Below are 24,979 nucleotides of genomic sequence, written 5' to 3' on the forward strand. Positions count from 1 at the left end.
TACGAGAAACATCGCTCGCTTCTTTACCTCATTGCCAAATTCGTCAACCTGGAGTCGAATACCCGTCACTTCTCTCAATGTCGGCGGATGAGCTGCACTCGGCAAACTCCTCCAATTCTTCACTCACAGTCTTGAGCTTCTCCTTGACAGTGTTGACGCCTTCAAAACCTACAATGTGACGAGCTGGTGGATTGTCGTGACCGCCGATGGCCGCAACAGCGTGTACCGTCTCGGCAACCAGCCGTTCTTTCATGCCTTTGCTCAATGGCGGATACAGACTAGTCACCTCGCTCGAATGTAGCTGATCTCCTGTCGTTGGCTCGGAAGAACCTTCGATTCGATCCAGCAGTGACGACAAGATGTTTCGTGACAGTGGCGCAGGATTGTTCTCTTCGGCATAGCAAGCCATGGGCGGTGCAGATGAGATACGATGTGTCAATACGTTGACTTCCATGTTCGGCTGAACAATGGTCATCTTGATGTTGAAAGGCGCAATCTCATATGCCAGACTGTCGCAATAGCCTTCTATAGCCCATTGGCTGGCACAGTACATGCTCAAGCCTGGTGTGCCCAGATGGCCAGTAACAGCTGTCAGCAGGACAATGTGTCCATTCTTCTTCGCTCGGAACATCGGAAGGGTGGCCTTGATGATATTGACTGGACCGAAGAATGTGGTTTCGAACTGATCCTTCACCAGACTTGACGTTCGAGCATTCTGCGAGAGCTCCTCTACAGTGCCCACAACCACTTCAGAGTGGCTGCAGAAGAGGATATCGATACGGCCAAAGCAGCGTATTGCTTCGGCCACGGCAGCCTGGCATTGGCCCATGACCCTAACATCCAGAGTCACGACTCGMAGTCTGCYCCTCCACAGCTCCCTCTCTTTGGCCTTCTTCTCCGCCCGTGTACCCAGATCTTCGATCGGACCGCCAATGCCATCGTCTGCATCGTTGCCATCCTTGTCCGTACCTGTGGTAGCCCCGGGCGCGTTCAACTCCTCGAGGAAGCTCTTGAAATCGCGGCTGCGCTCCTCCTCCCGCTCATACTCGACGCGCTCTACGCCAGCCGTGACGTAGTCCCCGTGGGCTAGGAGATGTCGTAACAGTGCTGTGCCGACCGGCGTGTTTGCAGAGCTTATGAGCCAGACCCTCGGAGCGTTGTGAGTTGGAAATTTCGGCACGCGCGGTGCTTTCGGTTCTGTCACTGACATGCCCGCGAGCAMGAGCGAGAAGGAGAAAGTGGTAGATATCGACTTCGGCAGTTCATACAGCTAGATTTAGCCGGCCCCCGGTAGAGCTAACGGACTGAGGTCCGGCTGGAAGCTCAATTCCTCAATCTCTCCGACGTCAACAACGATCCATACCATCACGCGTCTGTCACATGAATCACCCTTTGCTTTGATGCCGCTGGAGATCGAGGCCGTGACTGAGTGTCGATCTGGGGTCTGAAAGGCGGTAGAAGAATATAACAGCTTCTCTACTTGGATATCCCTTCTAGACTTGCTACCTGGCAAGACAAGACAGTCATGGCGCCAACAAAGCGGCCAGATGCACTCGACGAAATTGTCGATGCGCGTCCCGATGTGATCGACTGGTGGATGCAGACTTACGGTGGGCCGCATATGGACGAAAATATGATCCATCGATATTTCTACGAGTCGAGATTCTTCGACCACAGCACCAAGAATGGCTTGTTCATAAGCCAAGCCGCCGCAAACTTCGCTCAATGGGAGATCAGTAACAATCGCAAAGCATTCGAGGATAATCTAAGGCAGCGGCCGGGACTGGAGTACATGATTGTGGCCGAGCCGCAGCTGGTTGCAGACAAGACATTGGCCGCACAGGGCGTCAAGACTGGCATCTATGTGATTCGCAAGCAGGATCGACAGCGAGCACAAAGCGGTGCTTCCCAGAAGAATGCACCTCCTGGAGTGTTCTACGAAGGAGTGTGGGAAATCACCACGTTAGCCACGTACTTTATCGCCGGGATCAACGTCTACCAAGCGCCCAGCGTGTTTGATGCCGTGGGAAATCATTTGATGTCAGCTGCTAGCAGTCTGGACAAAGTGGTGGACATCGCAAACGACTTGCCACGCTATGCTCCCTCGATAGGCTATCACTACCTGCCACAGAATACGAAACGCGCAACAACCGCAGGCTCGGTCAATGCATCTCCAACTCGATCACGGGAGGGAAGTGTTGCGCCGGGAGGAGATGCGGGATCCGTGAGGTCAGGATCGATCCTTCCTGATGCCAAGCTACCTGCAACTGCCACGACCTCCAAAGCACACGAGGCGAGATTATTAGGAGACTCGCTCCGTCTAGCTTTGAAGCATGGCGATGAATACACCGATGAGAACCCGCTTTTGGGAGAACCTGGTAATTTCAAATTCGCCACCTCTTCAGCTGCAGTGATGAAGCGAAGAGCGGACGAAGAGGCGGCCGCTGCGAAGGCGCGCGCAGAGAAGGAGTCTAGTACTACATCTCGTGTGGCTTCGCCTGAAAAGGCTCCAACCCCACCTGCTGTCTTCACAGAGGCCAAAACAACGGTGAAGAGTGAAAAGAAGTCGGGAGGGAAAATTAAACGAAGGAAGAGTAAAGCCAACGGGACGACAAACCCGTCCACGCCTGTGAGCTCCACAAGCACACACGCTCCTGGCTCTACGTTCCGGTGAGAGGACTGCTGCGTTGCTGCCTTGAACGTGCCCTACAACGACCGCTTCCGTCACTTGCGGGCGTGGCAGTCTACACAGAGCGCTGCCTTGGAGGATGGGCATGACTTAAGACATCATCCGCGCAATGGTCCAGCGCTGAAGCTACATGAAACCTGTCACGACTGTTCACGATGCTCTTGAGGAATCTCTGCGCACTGCACATTGATCTACCGAGCTGGCCACAGCGTGACAAAGACCACAGCCTTCCGAGCGGAGGGAAATCTTACAAAAGTAACGATTCATCCTTCAGTTGATGCACCTTCGATGCGTGGAAAGACTGCAGCATCCTGTCAGTGTGGGCTTCGCTTCGGCTTTCCTGATGCGGTGAGTCAGAAAGATTCACGTCGCTTCCATTTGTTGAGTTGCGACTGTGCCCATGGCGGTGCCCGACACTTACCAAAGTCAGAACGAACGCGAGGAACCTGGAAGGATTCAAAGCTTCAATTTTCTTGGACCACTTACGTAAATTCCATTGTAGGATCTCGTTTTTCAACGCCCGCGAAAACATCAAAATTTCTTGAATGTCGCACAATCCAAATGGCCTTTGAGGAGTCTTCCGACTTCGCAGTGCACGACTTCGCAGGGCACGGAATGTCTTTGGCGTCGGTGTCTTGTCGGTGGGTCAAGATGACGCTGGAAGTAAAAATACTCGAGATTTTGAACCGTTTTCGGCGCTCCACAGATTCTTAAACCAATTCACGAGTAACGACTATATGGCTACAATCCTCATCTCTGCCTTCCATCACCTCACTGACCGGACTAAACCCCAGATAGAGGGCCGATGCAACCTCATTAACGTAACAGTTACTTAATTCTACGCTAGTCCCCGTGGAGGAAAAACCGCGCTACCACAGTACTGCTCCTTCTGGTGCCGTTGGATCCCGTCAAGACTCAAAATACAGTCTTCTACCATTTTTCTGGWATATTTTACTGATCCTTCTGTCTCTCGACATCATCGATCACATAAAATGGGATTCCGAACGTCGAAACACAAGGACAGCAACGATCTAAGTGCTGTTCAATCTCCTGAAGTCGACGTTGAAGATGGCCAGAAACTCGAAGGAACCCACGATGCTGTCTTTGGCGAAATCGCAAAGGAAGGCGGCCCGAACTATCGCAACGTCGGATGGATCGGGACCGTTGTCTTGATGCTGAAGACACAGATTGGACTTGGCGTACTTTCCATTCCTTCAGTATTCGATACTCTTGGACTTGTCCCTGGAATCATTTGCCTATTGATCATTGCGTTTATGACTGGTTGGAGCGCGTGGGTCATCGGGAAATTCAAGTTAAAGCACCCGGAAGTCTATGGGATCGACGATGTTGGTGGAATCCTGTTGGGAAAGCCTGGCCGCATCATTGTGGGCATCATTTACTGTCTATGTGAGTGTGACTGATTATACCATTGTTGAATGCTGCTGATGTTGTACAGTATGGGTTTTCGTGGCAGGATCTGGAATGCTTTCGATGTCCATTGGTTTCAATGCCCTTTCTCTGCACGGTACATGCACAGCCGTTTTCGTCGCGGTATCCGCTCTGCTCGGTTTCTTGGTTGCTAGTGTGCGGACGCTTCACAAATTGACATTCGTCGCTTGGGTTGGCTTATTCGGAATTTTATCTTCGATCCTCGTCCTCACCGTGGCCGTGGGTGTGCAAGATCGTCCCGCTTCGGCTTCGAGGGAAGGGCTCTATGTTTCGGACTACCACATCACCAACCAGCCGAAGTTCGCGCAGGCCATCTCTGCGGTGGCTTCTTTGATATTGTCCTATGCTGGAACTCCTGCTTACTTTCAGATAATCTCTGAAATGAGGGATCCGAGATTGTATCAGCGCTCTTTGATCGTTACGCAGAGCATAATCACAGCGAGTAAGTTCAATCATCCCACCTCTAGGAAGAATTGCAGACTGATACGTTGGAATAGCTTACATCATCATTGGAACTGTCGTTTACTACTATTGCGGCTCGTTCGTCGCCAGCCCAGCTCTTGGATCTGCAGGACCTCTGCTCAAGCGGATCTGTTACGGCTTGGCCCTTCCCGGTCTCCTGGCCACCACTACCTTGACAGTTCATGTAAGTTCCTTGTGGCGTTATGGAGTATCACGAATCTCATATTAAGATCCTTGCAGATCCCTGCCAAGTACGTTTTCGTTCGTCTTCTCTCAGGAACCAAGCACATGTCGAGCAACTCGCTCACGCATTGGTCCGTCTGTAAGTCCAAGTCGATTCCGAACCTCCTATTTATTGGTATATCTTGCTCACAATTTCCACAGGGATCGCATGTACAGCAAGCGTCGCGATAATCTCCTACATCATCGCCAGCGCCATCCCTGTCTTCGGGGGTCTCGTGGCTCTGATCGGAGCTCTCTTCGGCACACTCCTCGGCTTTCAGCCGATGGGTATCATGTGGCTGTACGACAACTGGGCTACCAAAGACCGGAGCTTCAGATGGAGAATACAAGCTTGCTGGGCGTTGTTCGTCATTGCAGCGGGAACCTTCCTGATGATCGCTGGCACATATGGAGCCGTGGTTGATATCTTGGCTTCGTATACTTCGGGATCAACTTCCTGGAGTTGTGCGGATAATTCGAATAGCACATAGATTACAGGTATGGCCAGAGGGTCATCAAAAGCATTTACGAAATGAAACGACAGCCATGCATATTAATAAGGTTCACATCACAAATCGCTCTCCTGCAGCCGGGCTACGATTAAACGGCCAGATGTTCTCTGCGTGATATGGTGCACCAAGCTGCTACGAGTATACCAAAGAGCCAAAGCCTTCAACCAGGGTACCGCCATGATGCGCATGGAGAATGGAATAGCAGCTCGCGAGCAAGTGCCATGAACCATGTGACCAACATGCTACATCCAATCCTTCAATCCTTCGGCACCGACGCATCGGCCACATTCAACAAAATACAAGTATAAGCATACGTCCCCGCATAATGTGCCAACAGCACCGTCCCTTCCTTCCCAAAAGCCTGCACACACCTATCGAAAAGCTCCTTTGACAATGGTCCCGGGACATTTGCCAAATGCTGCACAGCATCATACGTAACACTACACTTTTCATTAAGATCTTCCGGTTTCTTCCCCGAAGAGATCAGATCCACTTGTGTTTGGGTCAAGAGGTTGGAGTTCACGGCAAGACTACTGTGAGCGTATAGTTCAAAGGCTGCTTGATACCGGGCTCCGATGGTGAGGATCGCTACTTCTCGGGCATCTGGAGGTAGACCTTCCAGCGCGCCGAAGGACTTGTTCAAGGCCATGTATTGGGTTCCGATTTGTTTCGAGGCGATGAGGATTGGGAATGGACCTGTTTCGTTGTGAGCTCGGAAAGGGGAGTAAACGATTTGGACCACTTACCGAGGAGAGCATCTTTGTCGTCTTTGTATGTCATGAGCTTGCCATTCTCGCCAAAAGCCTTGCCGATAATGTCATCGAGGTCTTTGCCGTAGGACTTGTACTCGTTAGGAAGGTGGCATGTTGGCGTGGGTGGGAAGCGTGCTTCTGTCATTTTGATCCTGAATTAGGGTATTTCAAACAGGAAGGAGCGGAATGTTCATAAAGAAGCAGAGGTGGTGAGAAGAGATGAGGTCTGGATCTTAGCAGGCCTTCGTAGATATCGCCTTGAACCTTAGACCTTGTACCGGCCGGCATAGCCGCCATACAGTATGCTTTCTGGCGTCATTTCTAGGTTCTCCAAAAGTTTAATAGGCACAACAATGCCCCGGATTTTCGGAGTCTGCAGAGCCCGWTCGATGAAGATAGACCGGGGATCGTAAGATCTTTTTCACGAATCGGAGCCATATTCGAGTGTGCAAATTGTCCCACAGCTCGTCGAACAACTTTCTCACTGTGGTTTTGCACATCGAAGCAGAGGTATTGAGATAACACCAACTCAATTAGCTGCTGTTACCGGCCATGACAAGTACATGTAATGCCTCATCAACAGCGACCGCTTTTTGGAAGATCCCGAGAGCTTCGTCGGGCGCCCGCTGTGTTTCGACGAAGCAATTGGATTCCTCTTCCACCAATGACGCTTCTTCTCCAAATTGCTCGTCCTCCTACGACTTCAAGCTGAACATGAGTAGCCATCAACATGGGCATACATAGTCCCTCAAAGACGCTGCAAGACGCTGCAATGCTGGGTATGTTGCGTGCAAGTAAATCAGCCCAGGGTCTCAAGGCAGCATCGCGCCGTCCCCCGCCCGTGCCATTATGATATTCTCGTGCAGATTGCGGTTGTTGTATACGCCGTACATGGCTTACGAGAGGTGGCTTGCCACTTATCTCGGCATCGTAGGCGTTGTAAGGAGCGCCTTAGGTTTCAAGTCCGTTAAAAGGCTTTGGTTTTCCAGGCCAGACATGAATGGTGTTCAATTCCGTCTCGATAGCGTCGATGAGAGGTCGCCACATAGTGTGACCCCACACAAATGACAATGTAGGAACGCCAATTTCCTTACCCGTCGTGCTGTTCGTGTCTAGCAACCCAATGTACTTGCCTTCCCGGAGACCCTTTACGGAGTGGTGTGAATGCTAAGACACAATGGTTGATGGCGAGGCTCCGTGRGATACTACAGCGCGGAATACGGAGAGGCAGCACCCATGTCAAGCTTTCAATGGCAATACAAAGGCGTGCAGACCAGGCAGTGTCGTAAGCTCTCGGATGACACGGCGGGACCTGAAAAAGGGTAGCTCAAGCTGAGGCGCCTGTTTCGCCTTTCATGTCGGCATGCTCTTTTGAGCGACGCATAGAGGGTTTGAGAGAATGGGACTAAAGTATTTGGATGAAGGTCGTGTGAGCACGAGGGAGGTCGTCTAGAATGTGGAGACGCGTCTGCCCTGTTTGTCTTGCCGAGCTCGGATGATCCTCGAAACTTAATTCTTCGAATGCACCTTCGATTAGAATATCTCCCACGGCGATACATCTCGACATTATCTCTTCCCTTCCAATCCATCTCGTCCACCGTCAATCGCCCCTGCCATCATGTCACCCGGTAGCGCTTCCGCCGAGAAGGGCGAGTCCACTTTGGCTCGAGTTTTGGGTGCCGGTACGTCGGGCGATTAATCTCGCAGAGCTCAACAATGGTCGAGCATTGTGAGTGAGGGACATGAAACGACTGACACTCCCCACCAGGATCCGCTGGAATCGCCGAGCTCGCCGTCTTCCACCCCGTCGATACCATCGCTAAGCGATTGATGTCCAACCATGGCAAGGTGGTCGGCATGCAGCAGCTCAACCAGGTCATCTTCAAATCACACGCGACCGATCCCGCCGTCAAGCGCTTCTTCACCCTCTTCCCCGGCCTCGGATACGCAGCAGCATACAAGATCCTCCAGCGAATTTACAAGTACGGTGGACAGCCATTCGTACGCGAGTACCTAGGGAAGCACCATGGAGGCTCATTTGACCGCACATTCGGCAAGGGAACCGGCAAGGCTATCATGCATGCAACTGCTGGCTCCATCATCGGAATCGGAGAGATTGTCCTCCTTCCATTGGACGTGCTCAAGATCAAGAGACAGACAAACCCAGAGGCCTTCCGTGGGCGCGGTGTGATGCGAATTGTCGCAGATGAGGGATTCAGCCTCTACCGCGGCTGGCAATGGACCGCAGCCCGTAACGCACCCGGTTCATTTGCCCTCTTCGGTGGTTCCGCCGCCGCGAAGCAATATCTGTTCAAGCTCGAGGACTACAACACTGCAACTTGGTTCCAGAACTTCGTTGCTTCCATTGCTGGTTCCAGCGCGTCTCTGCTTGTCTCCGCGCCATTGGACGTTGTCAAGACCCGTATTCAAAACCGCAACTTTGAAATCAAGGAATCCGGCGCCAAGATCATTGCAGACATGGCACGGAAAGAAGGACCTTCTGCCTTCTTCAAGGGATTGGTTCCAAAGCTATTGATGACCGGACCCAAGCTCACCTTCTCATTCTGGCTGGCACAGACGCTGATTCCAGCTTTCAACAAGGTTCTCTGAGCAACGAAGACTGTCTGAGCACGACGAGCACCATGAGCGTGGCGTTTGGGCGCTAAAAGTATTGGGTTGGACTAGGCGAGCCACAATGACTGCAAACCAGCGCGGTGTGCATAGTGGAGTCGTGATTCTTGGCAATTGTGTTACTAAATCATGCAATGTATGTAAAGGAGCATGCTGTACATAGGTGGTACGCCCTCGAATGCGCAGCTCGCTACAGGAAGCGAATAACTCAGCTCGTGTACAGTAGCAAGAGCTTCTCTCCAATTTAGCGAAATCTCAACTTTGGTTACACTTGACTCCATCTCCGACRTCGAAGCGAGAATGCATCGAAGCGAGAAATTCTCCTCACTTCATCTGCCTCCAGCTTTCACGCACCATGAACCTTCTCCTGCTTCAAGCCAATTCCCAAGACAATCGCAATTCTTGTGAGAATAAACGGAAAGGTGGTAGCAGCTACAAGCCAGTCCTGACCAGTCCACTCCGCCAACACAGCCCAGTTAGACCATCCACCGAGAGCTTGCGCCAGAGAATGGGAGTAAAGCGCATCCGAAAGAAGGATTCCCATACACATGAGCTTCCAAACACGCAAATCGTCGACCAGTCTTAGGATGAAAAATTCGCAGAATGCTATATGTAACCAGCCTCCAGCTAATTGGGTGTAGACGAATTCAGTCGAGCTGTCCACAGTGGTGATGGCTTCCCGGGTTAGACTGGAGAGATAGGCGCCTGGAAGCGTCAGGGCCATTATGACGCCGCCAAAAGCGAAGACGGATTCTACGTTCAGGAGGAGGAAACGGTAGAGGTAGGGGATTGTTGTGCTGGCTTTGGTTGGAGAATTCGCCATGTTTGTTTGGTTTGTTGGGAGGTTGTGGTTTTGACTGGGTGTTTTGGCGATGACAGTGAGCAGGAAGGAAGGAAATGAGAGATGATGTGAGATGAAGTGAGATCGAAATAATGTTTGCACAAGAAGGCGCGGATCGAATGCCTGCCGCTGAGTCAGGAAGGTGAGAGTTTGTATCATCCCTGCTCCATCTCGGCTCATCCGAGCAGGGAATGAGGAAAGACCGGTCAAGTCGATCAGACCTACACACTTGCTCTACTTACGGGAAACAGCTCGAGATTTGGGATTCTCGTTGGAGAGCCGACGAGACCAACGTCCAGCAGACGTGTTCTCCCAAGAAGAAAAGGTCTTCWAGAAAGCCGCGAACATGCAACGGCCCAACATTGTYACGGCAATACCTCGAGACATCATCAACCGGAGCATGGAAACTACCCACGGAAGGATGGAATCTACGAAATGCCATTGGCTGCAATGGCAAGTCAACATTGGGTCGGACGTTTAAGTCACGTTGCGGCAACAACGTCTTCACACACGTCCACTACAAACGCTACTTTGGGTGCGTGAGATCATGCGGGCATGGTCGCCGTTGCGATCGGACGGTGGTCTGTATGAACGTCGTCGTGGTGAGGTTGCTAGAGAGTTACGCATGGATGAAGCTTCTTCTAGATCCACTCATCCACCTGGAGACCACATACCATTTCGACGAGCATGGAGAGTACATATACCAAGCTGCAGTAGTATGTCAGTTCTCTACTCATTCGCATCCATCTCCTCCTCAATCATCTCTAGTTCAAACAAACTCTTCAGAAAACTTACCTGCTTCACGAATAACTCAAGATGGTCTCTTTTAGAGTGAGCTTCTCCTGATTTCAACACCGCCGGGATTCGCTAATTGGAAAAGCTTGCGGTCGTTGCACAGCTCGCCGCAGTCGTAGATTATGTATCAGGAGCTGCCTTGATTGCTGAGCGAGTACCCGAAAAGGCACAATTCAGAGGCGCAGCTGGCAACAGGTTCTTGCACCTCATCACAACACCTTTGACGGGAAGCATGAGGTACACAGCATACAAAGGCAATGGCTCAATAGAAGACGGCTGGCCTGCTCAGGGCCAATGGCTGGATTTCCGCACCCTCTGGGTGACGAATCAACGAGTGCAAATCAACAAGATTTGCGACAACACCGAAGCAGAGACAGGAGACCTTTACAAGGCAATCTTTGCAGTGTCAAAAACAACAGGAGTCGATCCGCGTTTCATTCTCGCAGTCATGGTTCGTCTCCCAACGATCTTCTCCCAGGCTCACCTACTGACCTTTCACCTAGATGAACGAGTCTCGTGGTTGCGTTCGCGTACAAACAACGAGTCTCGCAGTATCCAACCCAGGTCTCATGCAAAGCTACGAAGGCAGAGGCTCTTGCTCCGATCCAGCCCCCCTCACGCCTTGTCCTTACAAGGAGATAGAGCAAATGGTGACGGACGGAGTCGCGCCCAATGAAGCCGGCGTCAATCTCCAAGACCTGATAGCGAGATCCAATGCCACAGGTGTTGAGAAATACTACATTGCTGCGCGCATGTACAATTCAGGACCGAACAGCATCAGCTCCGACAAGGAACTATCAGTGGGTGGTGCARATGCTTGGTAAGTCACAACCAACTCACCCCTTTGGAGTGGAGTTTCTTTTTGGTGTCCAAGTCTGACCTTTTGCGAAGCGGAGGAAGTACTGACGGCCAGATTTCAGTTATGCAGCGGACATGGCGAACCGGTTACTTGGGTACATCGGCGACAGCTGTGGTCCCTCAGATCACAGCGAATCCTCTCTTGAATGGAGTCCAACTTCAGTCCCCAGCTGGGATTCCACAGCCACAACAGCAGCTCCCCCAACGGTCTGGTGGACTCCTAGCGCAGCGAATGCCTGGTGGACTCCTAGCCCAGCGAATGCCTGGTGGACGCCCAGTCCACAGTCCACATGGTGGTAATGTCATGGTTACGACTGTTGCTTGGGTTTCTTTTGTGCAAAGTTGCGATAATGCGAGGCCTAGCGCGGCGTATGGCGCTTTTTGGATGTCTTCTATATGATGATGGGGGACTGTTGGGAAAGGGATCTTGGTTCACTTGCGCTTTGCAGGCTACTGGCGGTCAGAGCAAGCAGGGAAGTATGAAGACGGTAGATCCGTGTTGCTCTTCCAAGAGTAGGGTAGGACGTTTAGGTAGTCAATCAGAATGAAGAGACATTCAATCAATCATGTCGTTCTCTCTATTAGCGTAGGACCGCCGTCTCCATCTCTTCCTCGGACGAATGTATTCCGATTCGACGTGTAATGATGTGATCTGTCTTTCGATCAGTATTCTGCTCTGTCATACTCATACCGTTGTGTGTAAAGTGAAAATCGAAGCTCTTTCCATGATTTGAATGACCCGACTGGACAGATTAAAGGGGTCTCGCCAAGGCCCGCTAGCGTAGGCGCTTTGTCCACCATCGACTCCACGTCTTCTCAGCGCGACTTTCCCTTGTCTTCTTCGTGCACACKACCACTCGCTCTCATCACCCACAAACGCTTGCGAGTACCATATCTTCGAGGACACTGTGCTAGTCATGATGGAGGTGGGGTGAGATGAAAATGAAGAGGAAAGACTCAGGGAGGCCGAGTGGACTTTCGGATCCAATCAAGGATAACATGTTCTGATTGTATGCTGACATCGTACATCTCGGAAAGCCATCAAAAATGGCTCAAATCCTAAGCGGAAAAGAGCTGTGGGATGAAAACTCAATTCTGGTCTATGTTGCGCTCAGAAAACGCGCCGTGCTATGCGGAGCTACATGAATATACAGTCGTTGGCATCTAGTGACCATTCGTCACAGCTTTTGTCAACTTCGCCGATCGGACAGCAGCGTGGATCTCGGCCTCGGCACCATCAGGCAGCGGCAGCAGTGGTGACCGGACTTTGGCGTGTGTGAGGATTCCTCTTGCTACAAGAGCGTGCTTCAACGCGACAGTGCCCTCCATGTGCGAGCCACGGTGGTAGATGCTCTTCGTGACGGGAAGAAGCTTGTCGTGGACGGCACGAGCTCGCTTGTAGTCCTTTGCCTTTCCAGCATCAATCATTTCGAGCAAGAGCTCAGGAGCAACGTTGCCATAGCCGACGAGCATGCCATCAACGTCGAAAGCTGTGTGCAAAAGGTATTCGTCGTGGCAGGTAAGAATCTGAAGATCCGGGCGCTGTTCCCGGATGACTGGAATCTCGGTGTCCCAGCGGCGCATATTACGAACACCATTCTTCATGGCGAAAACACCAGGCTGTGCCGAGATGTCGAGCATAGTCTGCAGATTATAGGTTGCGTGAGTGTTGTCTGGGTACTGGAACAGAATCAGGGGTAGGCCGGAGGTCTCGTATACGACCTTGTATCTGTCCTGAGGCGCACCGGGCTGGTAGCCAAACCTAAGCCAGCCGTGGGAGGGATAAAGCAGACCAGCTTTAGCACCTGCTTCTTTGGCCCGCTTTGCCTCCTGAGCAGCAACTTCTGTGCCCTCTCCGGTAATTCCGGCAATGACTGGAACACGACCATTTGTCGACTTGACGAAGGCCCTGATCACGTCCGATTGCTCTGAAACGGTCAAGAATGTTCCTTCGCCCGCATGTCCGAGCACAACTAGCCCTTTGACCCCCTCGATAGAGCCGAGCCAGCTTCCCAACCGTTGAATTGCTTCGTAATCAACTGATCCGTCTTCGTTGAAAGGGGTGACTGGTGCAGGTACAAGACCGCTAACATCGAAGCCGACGGTTCCGTTCGAGTGGCCGTTCATCTTGTCGGGAAGCTTCGGTTTGGTTGATGAACTTTTGAAGAACTGGTGTCCTGGTCTGGATGTGTTGTTTGTGAGGGAGAAGAAGGAGGTTTTCGTTTTGATGAAATGAAATCTCACACGAATGATCAGCTGCTATATATGCAACGCCTATTCTGTGCCCTCGATTCTCCGCTTGGTGTATTGCGCAAGTTCCTCATCACATGGCCAGAGCAAGGCCAAGGATATCGAGAGGGTCCGATTTTCCGTTCCGCTTTGGGACAAATCCGAAAAGTGAAGTCTCCACTTGGTCAGTCCGAGATATTATCCGGATTGAACAGAGCCATCCGATGTATCACATTGCACTATGACAGCACACGCCCCGTCCGGGTATTCATTGCAGTACCCACCTCCCCACTGACCCCAGTATTTCTGTATGTCGCGTGTGCGGAGAACCATGATGGAACGGGAGCGCTAACCACGGGCTATCTATCTGCACAATGCATACAAAAGCACTATGCTTCGACGATGTGCGCGTTGCATGAATTTGACCTCAGGGGCGAGACAATCACCAATCTCCCTGTATCCAGATAACTTACGACAGGATGTCGCGACAATCATACGGTGACGAGGACAACGGGTTTGACCTGGAAAAGGAGAAGGACGTGTACATTGAACAGGCTGTCGAACAAGTCCACAATGGCAACATGACTGCTGAAGAAGCCGCATTCCTCGCAAATTTCTCAGAAGACCAGAGGAAGGCAGTGGTTCGCAAAGTGGATTGGAGACTGGTCCCGATGCTACTCGTGCTGTACCTCATCAGTTTTATAGATCGTGCAAATATCGGTGGGTACTTCTCCTTACCGACAACCTATCGATGCTGACTACGACAGGCAATGCAAAGATTGAAGGCTTGCTTCCCAGCTTGAAGATGACTGGTACCCAGTACAACATCGCACTTGCAATCTTCTTCATCCCTTATACCTTGGCCGGTCCGTTTGGCGTCGCATGAATCTGTCCTGAAATTTTCTTGCTGACGTAGCCTCCAGAGGTACCCAGCAATGCGATTCTGAACATGTTCGAGCGACCTTCTCTATTCATGGGAGCCATTGTCACAGCATGGGGCCTAGTCATGACTTGTAAGTTCTAAACGACACCAAGCATATGGAGTAGTTCGTCTTGAGCTACTCGAAGCCTCATCTTACGTTGAAATGATCGAGTCAATTGCTGATGCTTTTTTGCTACGCATTTAGGTCATGGGTTCGTGAGAAATTTCGGGGAGCTTTGTGGTGTGAGAGTATTGTTGGGGCTCTTTGAGTGTGTACTGTCCAGATGGATGCCGATACAGCAGCACTAACATGGTCGTACAGAGCGGGTTTCTTCCCGGGCGCCATCCTGCTCATCTCCAAATGGTAAGCGTGGTCTCTGTCTCCCTTGCAGCCGCCAAAAGCCTTAGCCACTGCGGGCATACAAAGACACGGCATTGAAGATGGAGGGCAGATGAGGACAAACATTGTCAAGACACAGCTGACTCATACTCCACCTCTAGGTATCTTCCTGGCGAGAGTCAAACAAGGATTGCCATATTCTTCACTGCGAGTGCCATTGCCGGAGCCTTTAGCGGTCTTTTGGCATTCGGCATTGCAAACATGTCCGGAGTAGGAGGCTACGAAGGGTGGCGATGGGTGAGTCGACCATTGCTTGCAGTCGTCCATCACCCCGCTTACATCACCATCATTAGATCTTCATCCTCGAAGGCATCGCATCAGTAGCGGCTGGCGTAGCCTGTTTCTGGCTCCTCATCGATACTCCGAAACACTCGAGCCGCTGGCTTTCGCCTGACGAGATACGATACCTTGAATTGCGCCAAGTAGCTGCAGGGCGTGTCCGACCCAAAAGTGCAAAGAAAGAGAAAGCCTTCGATCGGCACATACTGTGGGCTGTAATGACTGACTGGAAGATATACCTTCTAATTCTCCAGTTTTGGAGCAACGTTACACCCAACTACGGCCTGAAATTTACAATGCCACAAATCATTAAGAACATGGGATACACATCGGCCAACGCACAACTACTCACCATACCATGCTACACCGTGGTAAGTGCACGGAGTTTGGAGGGTATAGAGCATAACTCGAGGCCTTTCTTTGAAGTTCCATACGCATGCTAACCAAACTCCCAATCCAGGGAGCAATCGCCGCATATGGCTTCTCGGTCATCTCGGATCGATACAAGTGGAGGATGCCAACTATTGTATTCCCACAACTGTGCGTGGTGACAGCATACGCCATCCTCTGTGCCAAAGCAGGTGATATCTCGAATAACAYCCCAGCTTGCTACTTCGCCATCTGTCTCGCGTGCTTTGGGTAAGTGAAGGACGCCTGCTGCGATAATTTGAAGTGGACTACATGCTAATGGCATCTCAGCCTTTATCCCATCGGACCCGGCGTCCAAGCATGGAATATGAATAACCTCGCCGGACCAGCCAAGCGGGCCATGGGCATTGGGTTCATGACAGGAGTGGGAAACATGGGTGGCATCACTGGTAGCTTCATCTTCATCGAGCAGGAAGCTCCCACATACCCGGTGGGCTTCGGCGCGTCTTTGGGCTTTGCGGCCGCGGGTGTGTTGGCCGCTTTGGGACTCGAGTTGATGTTGTGGACTTCTAACAAGAATGATGCGAAGCTTACGGAGGATGAAATTCGCGCCATGTATAGCGAGGAGGAATTGGATAATATGGGAGACAAAAGCCCACTATTCAAATATACTCTATAGCTGTTGACTTCCAATAGCTATGATAAGTGTCGAAATTCCAAACAAGCTCGCGTCTCCTCCTACAGGGCCCGGAGAGGAAGGAGTGGTGGACCAAGCAGGTGTATTATAGTGGTTCTTACTTCATCAAAGACTCTGTACATTACATCAAAATACGCGATTAACGACAATCACCTCCACTTTAACATCTCACATCTCCCGGTGAAATTGAACGTTGTCGCCCTAACTATAGCAGCCCAAAATCCTGTATATCCTGCAACAACGACAGCACGATTAAGAAAGAAGGCATTACTCGACGAGACCTTCGATCCTCCGCATTCRAATCTCCGGAAGACGGCTGCTTTTTGTGCTTGTAGCTACCTGTTTGTGAGCGTTTTTATCGATTCATCACAAGGAGAGGCATGAATCTTCAGTTTCACCCCAGCGTCCAGGAAGAATTGCGGAAAATAATTCTTCCAGAGCTTGGTAATCAAACTCTCCGGAATATCCCAATGAAGCTAGCTCCGCCGACTTCTCCGCGGGAGCATTGACTTCACGTCATCTTCCCCGGATTTCCAATTTCGCAATGACTTTACATAGGGCTAGGTATACGGCATATTGACCATGTTCAGCACGTGGAGCAGTACCGATCACCACGATGCTTCGTCGCCCGCCGCAAAGCGGCATTGCGATTCAGAGAGACAACACGGACGCCATGCCTCCAAGGCCACGCGAGCTTGTGATGTCTGCAAGGTACCCAGCGCCGATCTCCTCGCCGCGATGCCGTGTCGTGATGTTGACTGGAAACTTGTAGGCAAAAAAAGCTCGATGCACCGGAGCGAGGYCATGTGCCACATGCGCGGAAAGAAGCCTTCGTTGTACCTATGAAAGCAGCTACCTTCGAGGTCGCCCTCCGACCCCTTTATCCCCAGTAGTTGCTGGCAATAATGATCCCCAGTACCACGCTCCATCTAGCACAACAACCACYAGCGTACTACGGGACGAACAGGCCATTTTTGCAACTAACACGCCATACGCGAGCAATGAAATCCGAGATGGCACGCCTCTACCATTTCCAGGTCCATCCCGCAATACTGATGCCGGTCGATCGTCCAGGAACTCGCCTGATCCCGCAGCGACCATCGGGAACGGACAATATGTTGATCACACCTCTGCATTAAGCTTTCTGCATAGAGCGTACGCCAAGTCGAAGGTTGGAAAGGCACATGATTCTAGTCATACCGGAACATCAAGCCAACCACTTACTGCGGCTGGAGACAAGCCCCTCCTTGGCCCTTCTTCAGCTGGAACAACCGTCAATCCCACCATCTTGCCTCCCATCCCCAATGCTGTGGAAAGTAAGGATCTGTTCGATCTTTATTTCGAAGTGTGCGTGGCCACTTACAAGCCTCTCCATCGCCCGACGACCGAGAAGTGGTACCAGCAGATTCTGGCGAACATTGATCAAGGCTTAACGCTGACAGATAATATTGGCAATGCTAGAGTAGCAGTGTTGCTAGGAGTTTTTGCCATTTCAACTTTCCATCGTCAGAAGTCTCGAGGGTTCTCCGAGGACATTCCATCTCTATCGCAAAGTGACGCTTTCTTCAAGGTCGCAGCGAATCTCATTGAAACAGAGACTGGAGAACCGACGTTAGAATCAGCACAAGCTAGGATCTTGCAGGTCTTCTATTTACTGATGACCTGTCGTATGAACCAGGCTTGGTACATATTCGGCAATCTGCTGCAAATCATATCCGCCCTCGGCATGCATAGACGCAGCAGGAAGGACAAGCTGTACTCCCGCTCCCGCTCTCGCTCCAATTACATTCATTCGCAGTGTAGGATTCGGACCTTCTGGTGCGCCTACATCTTGGATCGATATCTCGGGGTCGTTATGGGGCGTCCAAGGCACTTTCATGACAAAGACATTGACCAAGAAGAACCTGCTCGCGTTGAAGACGTTGACATGTCGGCCAGTGGCCGAATATCAAGTGAGGGTGATGAGACCGACGAATGCCATATCGATGGCTTCATATGGAACATTAAGCTCGCACAGTTCGTGGGTGAGGTTTCTGATGAACTATATCCAATCAGGCCACTCCCGGAGGCTGCATGTGTCGCTGCTGCTCGGAGACTCGCCGTCAAGCTTGAGGAGTGGCATAAGTCCTTGCCGGCCTTGTTGAAGGCAAATCCTAAGCATTTGATAAGAAGCTTCCGACGGCAATGCGTAGCGCTCAAGTTGGCGCACAAGCACGCCGTCATGCATCTCTACAGGCCTTTCTTATTGAACCGCTCGAACAACACAGCGTTATCCAGCGACGACGAAGACATCCAGCTATTCCGGCGAGAAAGTATCATAGCGTGCACCAGTGCTGCCAAAGTTGCATTGAGTACAGTGGACGCCCTCGCACAGGAAGGGCCTATCTTCCATGCCTTCTGGTGGACACACTATATGACTTTCTGCGCCTTGTCGGTCACGTACGTGTGGAACTTACAACWGGACCAATCCCTTGAAGCGTCCGAAAAGGAGGCATTGCTATCTCTGGCTGCACGCTGTCAAGTACACCTTGCTCAGGCTACAGCAACAAACTCACCGAGTCGCCGCTATAGCATCATCTTGGAAGAGCTCGGAGGCTTGTCTGCCAATCAACATCCAACGGTTGCCCAAAGTCTCGGAACAGAAATGCAGCGCCGAGAAAATCGCGAGCGAATTACCGCCACGGCAACGACCCACGCATTCGATACTAATGTGTTTGCTCAAAGCGACATGTCTTTGCAACTCCAGGATCCCTTCTTGCATTGGACTGCTTCGGATTGGTTGGATCTTGATGCTTCAGTAAGTCACACGATGCGCGGAGATTGTGTTCTCGCCACTAATTGACCATTCTAGGCATACGGGTTGATTCCAGGACTGAGTCCAGATTTCCAATGGCTGGATGCAACTTGAACCAATGGTACGCTCAGCGCCACATCATAGCCTCCATCTCGCCATCATAATCCGTGCACTCTTCTCCAAATGGTTTGCAACGGGGCTCGCATATTATATCTGGAGGAGGCAATTTGCCTGTATCCACGTACGTTTTGACATGCGACCACATGCAATCCCCAGCGGGCCATAAACTTCCGTGGCCGACCGAGTCTTGTTGCAGCACAGCGCTCCCTTCGAACCCGGCTGCCATCTTGTGGGCGTTCTTCAAAGGCGTTACTGGGTCCAAGGCATTGTTGACAAACAAGATCGGAACTGACGCAGTAAAAGGTCCGTCAAATCTCCACTTAGTCCTTAGCGACGGACTCCATGACCAACAAGCAAGTTTGAAGTCGGCTTGATACGATGATGCCCATCCAAAACGTGCGGTGAGGTTGCTAAGGTATGTCCTAAAACCATCTAGGCCTTCGTTCGATAGATCAGGTCCGTCAGAGCAATGGACAGCCGGAGACACTTCGCCGCCTTGGTATCTACAAATGAAGGTCAGCATCGAGCGAAAGCCGAACAGGGTGGCTTTTCAGCACAGCAATGCCTCCATATGACGTACGTATTTGTGAGCAACTCGTCCGAGAATGTATCTTCAGTGGGAACTGCGCGATGCCAGAACGGAGTAGCAGGCTTGTTACCAACGATGAGGTCGTTTGTAAACTTGGCGAACGGCTTGAAGAAGAACAAAGGCTGATACGCGGTGGTGAAGAATCCTTGTAGAACGTCAGAACTTGTAATGGGCATTGCCCGCCCGTCGCCACTCAGGCATGAAGGAGAGTCCTCGAGAGCTATGAGGAGATTCTCGAAACGATCTTGGATATCGCCCGGTGTCTTATCGTGCTCCCGGTAGAGAGCGCAGTCATGTTCGCCGGCGAAACACCGTTCGAAGAAGAAAGCCCGTATATCGGCGTGGTCATCAATTGACGCCTCCCATTTACTTTGCCAGTTTTCTGCGTCTAGGTTGGCATCCAACACCATCTTTCCAACCATCTCCGGGTACATCGCGGCGAAGGTTGTGCCGAGGAAAGTGCCATAAGACTGTCCGAAGTATTGTAATTTCGCGATTGGCTTTGCTGAGCCGTCCAGTGGGACTTGGTTCTCACGCGGAGTAGATTCAGTCATGGCTTCCAGTCTTTGTTGGTCGATCTTCTTCACAATTGCGAGTAGATCTCTGGCAACAGATGCGGTCGAAACATGCTGCCGTAAGTTCTCGCCATCCGGGTACTTTCCATTTCCTGTGCTAGCACATAGTTGACCGCGTGCCTTTTCACTGGCCCACGAGAATTTGAGGGCATATTCACTCGAATCGAGAGTGCCGACAGCAGCCTTAGTGTCGTACCATATCTCACTTTGGACAGCGTTGTCAAAGCAATAGGCGTTCGGTGTCGATCGGAATATGCCTCTCGGGTCGAAGGAGAGTATCTCGTAATGTCGCTCTCCATCGAGAAGACGTTGCATTCGTTTTCCAACTTGAAGCAACCAGTCCACTCCACTTCCTCCAGGCCCTCCTAAAGCAAAGTATAAAAGGTAAGCAAGTGGCCTGGACGGCGTGAAGCTGTATGTAGGTTTTCAGACATGCTCTATGCCTTCCATACTTCATTCAGTTTGACTCACCAGGATTGATCACGATAGTGCCACCGTGATTGGGATGAGAGGCGGGGACTGTAGCAGGTAGTCGTATTACAGCGAGCGATACATTGTGAGGACTTGACGAATTCTTCCAATCCAACGGAACCGTCAGTCGAGCACATTCAAAATCCGAGTAACATTCTTGATAGTGAAGATCGATTTGTGATGTAAGGTTTCCCCACTGAAAATGATGTCCGGGATCCCGAACGCTAACAGGAACGGGAACAAGAGCGGAGGCAAGAGAAAAGCAAGCACAAATCAAATGTAGTATGCGGGCCATGTCGTACGTGAAGAAATGAGTTGATGACATAGGAAGACATGTTTTTGATGCATGATCGCGGGGAGATAAGAAGAAGTGGTGCGGCGGGGATCATTCTCGGTGCCATCCGTGATCGCCGTCAGGATTCGTGGCACTTGCCGCACAGTCAGTCACATCTGGTGTGATGATGGTGGCCTCACTACTCTGCAGGGAGAAGCGGGAATAATGGCAAGTTGGACAAACACAAAGCGTGGAGTGCGATGACGACTTGGTGGTCTTCGCTGATCTGATTGATTAGATGTGTGGTTGTTCCCTCAGCACAACCTCTAGTAGTCTCCCAAATTCTCCATAGCTAATCCTRCCCTTCGAATCCGCCGCTCCCGTACTTGCAGCTCGCTTGTACACTTGCTGCATATCGCGACGACCGACCCTGGCGACCCATCCAGTACTCAGTACCAGAGTGAGTCGTTCGCCGTCCGGACTCCAGCCTAGAACCCCGCCGGCATTTAGGATCCTCTCTACCCATATTTCATCTGCATCGCCGCCCATTCTCCCAGCAACATCTATCAAGTTGGAAGTGCCGGATTCGTCCAACTCTCTCCTCACCATTCCCAAGACCTCATCTCTGCGATTGATCTCRTTCTCGTGCGCTGTACGTTCCCGCTCCTTCCTCTCCTCCCGTTCCTTGGCCTTCTTGGCTTCAACAACTGCTGCTGCTGCTCTTCGCCTTTCACGCTCAGCATTCTGTTCGGCTTCTCGTTCTGCTGCACCTTCTGCATCTCGTGCTCGCTGAGCCTCGCCTTGTGATCGCATAAACTCATTGTACGCACGCCGTTGGTCTTTTCTAGCTAGCGATTTGGACTTCTTGGCACCGACATTTCGCTGAGCGGGCATATTTGGTGCGTCTGCAGGACCAGCTTCTCCCTCGACAGGATGCCCGGGTATATCCAGATCTGGCATGGCATCCTGGTTTGCGTTCCCTTCATCGGCTATGTGGTCATGGTCTTGATTTCCCGCTTCTTCATTGACATGCTGCTGTGGTTCCTCCTGGTGAGTTTCATCCTCGAGCACCGTATCTGCAACTTCATCATCCCTGTGCTGTCGGAACCGCTCTTGTATCTGTGGCGCAAAGTAAAGTAGAGTGGCAATCACGCCCAGATGTATCAAATCCTGCATGATGGGTGTCCCGGGAGTGGCAAACGGCAGCAGCCTGTTTATGAGGTTAAGTAGAGACGCCATGCTTGTCGGATTGATGATAAAGAGGATGGAATGTCTGTGTTAATTGCGACAGATGCTCGCGGGTTCACGCCTTGGAGGAATCCCGCATAGTCCGCCTTCGCCGGGAATTTATTCGCTTGTAAGAAGCAATTTTCAAATTTTGACTCAAATAGATCACAGTGCGACGCTGCAGTAATCCTCCGGCAATTTTCCACTTCAGATGTTGATGTTGATGTAATGGTGTCATGGGAATGGAAGGTGAGGTTTCAATGGTTCAAATGTTACGGTACCTTACCTACGACTTCGTGGCTCGTATCAATACGAGAAGTATAAAAGGAACAACAAATGAACGTGAAAGTCGAGTCCTCACCGGCAGAGTACACGAGCAGTCAACAGTGCTGGCATTGGCATAACCCCAAAGATATGAAGATACTGTGGCAGGTGAATGTGGGTATCGATCATGGTACAACTAGAACTATTAAGTTCTTCACAGGTGATCGATTCTCAAGCTCATTACTGAATAGCTATCACTACGTGAACGACAGGTCTATTGGAAGATCAGATGAGCCTCGAAAGTGTTGCATTGGTTGAAACGTCTCCGCTGCGAAAAGGTGGACGCCTCCGATTGTAGTGGTCRGCATGCATGTGAGGCATCGCCCTTCAATTTTCTGTCCCTTGCAATGCTACACATCGACATTCGATCTCATAGCTTTCGATCGGAAAATTTCCTGTAAGTTGCCGGCCAAAGCCAGATCGATCGTGCGGCTGATAGTGCTCCGATAACTTCAGTCGGTATCTGATCGTCGGACACCATCGCAACAACAGGCCTTTATTATGCGGATCCTGGGTGCAAGCTCCAACATCGAGATGGCTCGGGGAGACTCTTGGCCGGAGATGAGCTGGAGACATCGATGTCTGCAATCCGCATCGGTGATCCGACAGAGACTTAGTCCGTCTACACACTTCTTCGCCAGGATGTCGAGTAGGGTGAGGCTCAATCCATCATGATTGAGAAGCAAACTCTAGTGTGCGCGTACCTGCAACGAACTCGTGACGAGTGGTGTTCCATCCTGCGGTCGAATCTAGTCTAGACGTTGCGAGTTTCGGCAGAGGTGCCTTTCGTATCCAGATCGGGAGGCCATCAGAGCACCACGTTTAGTAGAGACAAAAAAGTCCTGGATACTTGAAGGTTGAGCAGTGTGAACAGTGAAGTTGCCAAAGTCTGTCGGAGTCTCCGGAAACGGTGCGCTTGGGATATGGCCTGCCAGTCCATACTCGAACCTATTTGACAGATAGGTACGCAGCTTCAAGCTCACCTCATGACTGGCGGTCGGCCTTCTTTATTCCACTTGATTCTCGAAATCAGCCAGTCAACAGCTTCCTTAACGCCTGTACCGGTAAGAGCACTCAATGGAAGTACTCTTGAGTCTCGCACGTTCTGACCTTTCTCACCCTCGAATACCTTTCTTACCAGCCCTTCCTTGATCCTCACAACCTCTACACAGTCCTCACGATCCTGCTTGTTGGCAAGGACCAAGACTGGCACTCCCTCCGTCTGTTCGTTCTGCAGGACGTCCTCCAGCACCAGCCGGCATTCCTCCAGTCTCCCTTCCTCGTCTTCATCTTTGCGATTCTCCTTACTCAGGTGCTCGATGTCCGCGTTGCCGACGTCCGAGCTGTCGATTACAAAGACAATCGCATGACAGCTGCTGTAGTACGACTGCCACAACCCGCGCAAAGAATGCTGACCACCGACATCCCATACCCTCAGATACATCTCCGGAAGGTCGATCAAGCTGACATTTTGACCCACTGTAGGTACTGTCTTCAAATTCGGCTGGTGCTCTTCGTTGTAGAGGCTCTTGATCTGCTCCAGGAGCGTCGTCTTGCCGGCATTGTCGAGCCCGAGCAGGAGGATGGAGTACTCTTCCTTGGACGTGGCGTGCAAATAGAGAGACTTGACGAGATGATACATCTCTGCTACCGGTGGTGTCCAAGTCGCATCGCTTGCACAATCAAGTGTTTGTCGCAGACGTGCAACGCGCAGAGGAATGTTGTCTTGAAGTCAGGTAGGTAGCTTCAGATCGTAGAACTGTATCTCATTGGTCAACGTCGATCTTAGTCTTGGCGACTGCTTCCACACTCGCCTTTTCCATCGACCTCCGCACCCGTCAGTCTCACCACTCCCACATCACTCGCAAACATGGCACCCGCAGCAACTGGWGGCAAGAAGCAGAAGAAGAAGTGGTCCAAGGGAAAGGGTATGCAATTCCCACCCCCGCAGCGCAGCATCTCGATATTCCACGTCCGCGCGCACCCAACACCACCCATACAATAATACTAACCCGCCACGAACTGCAGTCAAGGACAAGGCCCAGCACACCGTCATCCTCGACAAGGCCACCAACGAGAAGCTTCAGAAGGATGTCCAGTCCTACCGCCTCGTCACAGTCGCCGTTCTCGTCGACAGACTGAAGATCAACGGCTCATTAGCGCGCAAGGCACTCGCCGACTTGGAGGAGAAGGGTGTGATCAGACAGGTGGTCAGCCACAGCGCCGGCAAGATCTACAGTGAGTGGCGACACCAGATGATTCGACCATCATCACGGACAGTCAGGACATTGTACTGACATCTTTCTCTCAGCCCGAGCTGTCGGTGGTGCGGATTAAGCGGAGAGGCATTTTCGTACTCGGTCGAGCCAAGACATTTACTGCATGGATGAATACCTGATGGCGTACGGATGGATTTTCACAAGTGCGAGGGAGCACACAGCCAGGAGTGGAATGACCCACTTCTAGGTCTCTGTCGGTCGGGCAGATTTGATGCGACT

At 51.4% G+C, this 24,979-nt stretch overlaps 14 protein-coding genes; 7 read left to right on the forward strand and 7 right to left on the reverse strand.

Moving 5' to 3' along the window:
• Nucleotides 1-43: 43 nt before the first annotated feature.
• Nucleotides 44-1,210, reverse strand: RCC_04698 (related to hypercellular protein (hypA); the record flags this gene model as incomplete). The annotated part of the gene is made up of 1 exon (XM_023769975.1): nt 44-1,210. One exon carries the CDS (start codon nt 1,208-1,210, stop codon nt 44-46), a length of 1,167 nt encoding a protein of 388 aa, XP_023625743.1.
• Nucleotides 1,211-1,525: 315 nt separating this feature from the next.
• Nucleotides 1,526-2,674, forward strand: RCC_04699 (uncharacterized protein; the record flags this gene model as incomplete). The annotated part of the gene is made up of 1 exon (XM_023769976.1): nt 1,526-2,674. One exon carries the CDS (start codon nt 1,526-1,528, stop codon nt 2,672-2,674), a length of 1,149 nt encoding a protein of 382 aa, XP_023625744.1.
• A 1,007-nt stretch (nt 2,675-3,681) lies between these two features.
• RCC_04700 (related to neutral amino acid permease) lies at nt 3,682-5,313 on the forward strand (the record flags this gene model as incomplete). XM_023769977.1 has 5 exons in its annotated part: nt 3,682-4,096; nt 4,146-4,580; nt 4,636-4,784; nt 4,841-4,922; nt 4,985-5,313. The coding sequence occupies 5 exons, from the start codon at nt 3,682-3,684 to the stop codon at nt 5,311-5,313; spliced, it is 1,410 nt and encodes a 469-aa protein (XP_023625745.1).
• A 277-nt stretch (nt 5,314-5,590) lies between these two features.
• RCC_04701 (uncharacterized protein) lies at nt 5,591-6,231 on the reverse strand (the record flags this gene model as incomplete). XM_023769978.1 has 2 exons in its annotated part: nt 5,591-6,030; nt 6,081-6,231. 2 exons carry the CDS (start codon nt 6,229-6,231, stop codon nt 5,591-5,593), a joined length of 591 nt encoding a protein of 196 aa, XP_023625746.1.
• Nucleotides 6,232-7,704: 1,473 nt separating this feature from the next.
• On the forward strand, nt 7,705-8,696 carry RCC_04702 (probable YHM1 (mitochondrial carrier); the record flags this gene model as incomplete). XM_023769979.1 has 2 exons in its annotated part: nt 7,705-7,768; nt 7,855-8,696. 2 exons carry the CDS (start codon nt 7,705-7,707, stop codon nt 8,694-8,696), a joined length of 906 nt encoding a protein of 301 aa, XP_023625747.1.
• Nucleotides 8,697-9,063: 367 nt separating this feature from the next.
• RCC_04703 (uncharacterized protein) lies at nt 9,064-9,540 on the reverse strand (the record flags this gene model as incomplete). The annotated part of the gene is made up of 1 exon (XM_023769980.1): nt 9,064-9,540. The coding sequence occupies one exon, from the start codon at nt 9,538-9,540 to the stop codon at nt 9,064-9,066; it is 477 nt and encodes a 158-aa protein (XP_023625748.1).
• An 834-nt stretch (nt 9,541-10,374) lies between these two features.
• Nucleotides 10,375-11,611, forward strand: RCC_04704 (uncharacterized protein; the record flags this gene model as incomplete). Of its 2 annotated transcripts, none has more annotated exons than XM_023769981.1 (4): nt 10,375-10,389; nt 10,439-10,804; nt 10,857-11,173; nt 11,245-11,611. In XM_023769981.1, the coding sequence occupies 4 exons, from the start codon at nt 10,375-10,377 to the stop codon at nt 11,609-11,611; spliced, it is 1,065 nt and encodes a 354-aa protein (XP_023625749.1). The 2 variants fall into 2 exon arrangements, with proteins under 2 accessions (XP_023625749.1, XP_023625750.1); XM_023769982.1 differs by having other exon boundaries at nt 11,274-11,511.
• A 764-nt stretch (nt 11,612-12,375) lies between these two features.
• Nucleotides 12,376-13,338, reverse strand: RCC_04706 (related to dihydrodipicolinate synthase; the record flags this gene model as incomplete). Its single annotated transcript, XM_023769983.1, has 1 exon — nt 12,376-13,338. The coding sequence occupies one exon, from the start codon at nt 13,336-13,338 to the stop codon at nt 12,376-12,378; it is 963 nt and encodes a 320-aa protein (XP_023625751.1).
• A 581-nt stretch (nt 13,339-13,919) lies between these two features.
• RCC_04707 (probable permease of the major facilitator superfamily) lies at nt 13,920-16,089 on the forward strand (the record flags this gene model as incomplete). XM_023769984.1 has 9 exons in its annotated part: nt 13,920-14,160; nt 14,208-14,306; nt 14,364-14,453; nt 14,568-14,631; nt 14,685-14,726; nt 14,864-14,999; nt 15,056-15,412; nt 15,502-15,680; nt 15,741-16,089. The coding sequence occupies 9 exons, from the start codon at nt 13,920-13,922 to the stop codon at nt 16,087-16,089; spliced, it is 1,557 nt and encodes a 518-aa protein (XP_023625752.1).
• Nucleotides 16,090-16,689: 600 nt separating this feature from the next.
• RCC_04708 (related to C6 transcription factor) lies at nt 16,690-19,015 on the forward strand (the record flags this gene model as incomplete). XM_023769985.1 has 3 exons in its annotated part: nt 16,690-16,818; nt 16,880-18,904; nt 18,959-19,015. The coding sequence occupies 3 exons, from the start codon at nt 16,690-16,692 to the stop codon at nt 19,013-19,015; spliced, it is 2,211 nt and encodes a 736-aa protein (XP_023625753.1).
• A 13-nt stretch (nt 19,016-19,028) lies between these two features.
• Nucleotides 19,029-20,981, reverse strand: RCC_04710 (uncharacterized protein; the record flags this gene model as incomplete). Of its 2 annotated transcripts, none has more annotated exons than XM_023769986.1 (3): nt 19,029-19,524; nt 19,602-20,550; nt 20,657-20,981. In XM_023769986.1, 3 exons carry the CDS (start codon nt 20,979-20,981, stop codon nt 19,029-19,031), a joined length of 1,770 nt encoding a protein of 589 aa, XP_023625754.1. The 2 variants fall into 2 exon arrangements, with proteins under 2 accessions (XP_023625754.1, XP_023625755.1); XM_023769987.1 differs by having other exon boundaries at nt 19,602-20,597; nt 20,657-20,793.
• Nucleotides 20,982-21,224: 243 nt separating this feature from the next.
• Nucleotides 21,225-22,169, reverse strand: RCC_04711 (uncharacterized protein; the record flags this gene model as incomplete). Its single annotated transcript, XM_023769988.1, has 1 exon — nt 21,225-22,169. The coding sequence occupies one exon, from the start codon at nt 22,167-22,169 to the stop codon at nt 21,225-21,227; it is 945 nt and encodes a 314-aa protein (XP_023625756.1).
• Nucleotides 22,170-23,460: 1,291 nt separating this feature from the next.
• On the reverse strand, nt 23,461-24,123 carry RCC_04712 (probable ADP-ribosylation factor-like protein, member of the arf-sar family in the ras superfamily; the record flags this gene model as incomplete). Its single annotated transcript, XM_023769989.1, has 1 exon — nt 23,461-24,123. One exon carries the CDS (start codon nt 24,121-24,123, stop codon nt 23,461-23,463), a length of 663 nt encoding a protein of 220 aa, XP_023625757.1.
• A 228-nt stretch (nt 24,124-24,351) lies between these two features.
• Nucleotides 24,352-24,818, forward strand: RCC_04713 (probable ribosomal protein S25.e.c7; the record flags this gene model as incomplete). XM_023769990.1 has 3 exons in its annotated part: nt 24,352-24,409; nt 24,510-24,719; nt 24,793-24,818. The coding sequence occupies 3 exons, from the start codon at nt 24,352-24,354 to the stop codon at nt 24,816-24,818; spliced, it is 294 nt and encodes a 97-aa protein (XP_023625758.1).
• Between the last annotated feature and the right edge of the window lie 161 nt (nt 24,819-24,979).

The sequence above is a fragment of the Ramularia collo-cygni genome, assembly GCF_900074925.1.
Source record: "Ramularia collo-cygni strain URUG2 genome assembly, contig: RCC_scaffold06, whole genome shotgun sequence".
In the NCBI taxonomy this organism is placed as follows: domain Eukaryota; kingdom Fungi; phylum Ascomycota; class Dothideomycetes; order Mycosphaerellales; family Mycosphaerellaceae; genus Ramularia; species Ramularia collo-cygni.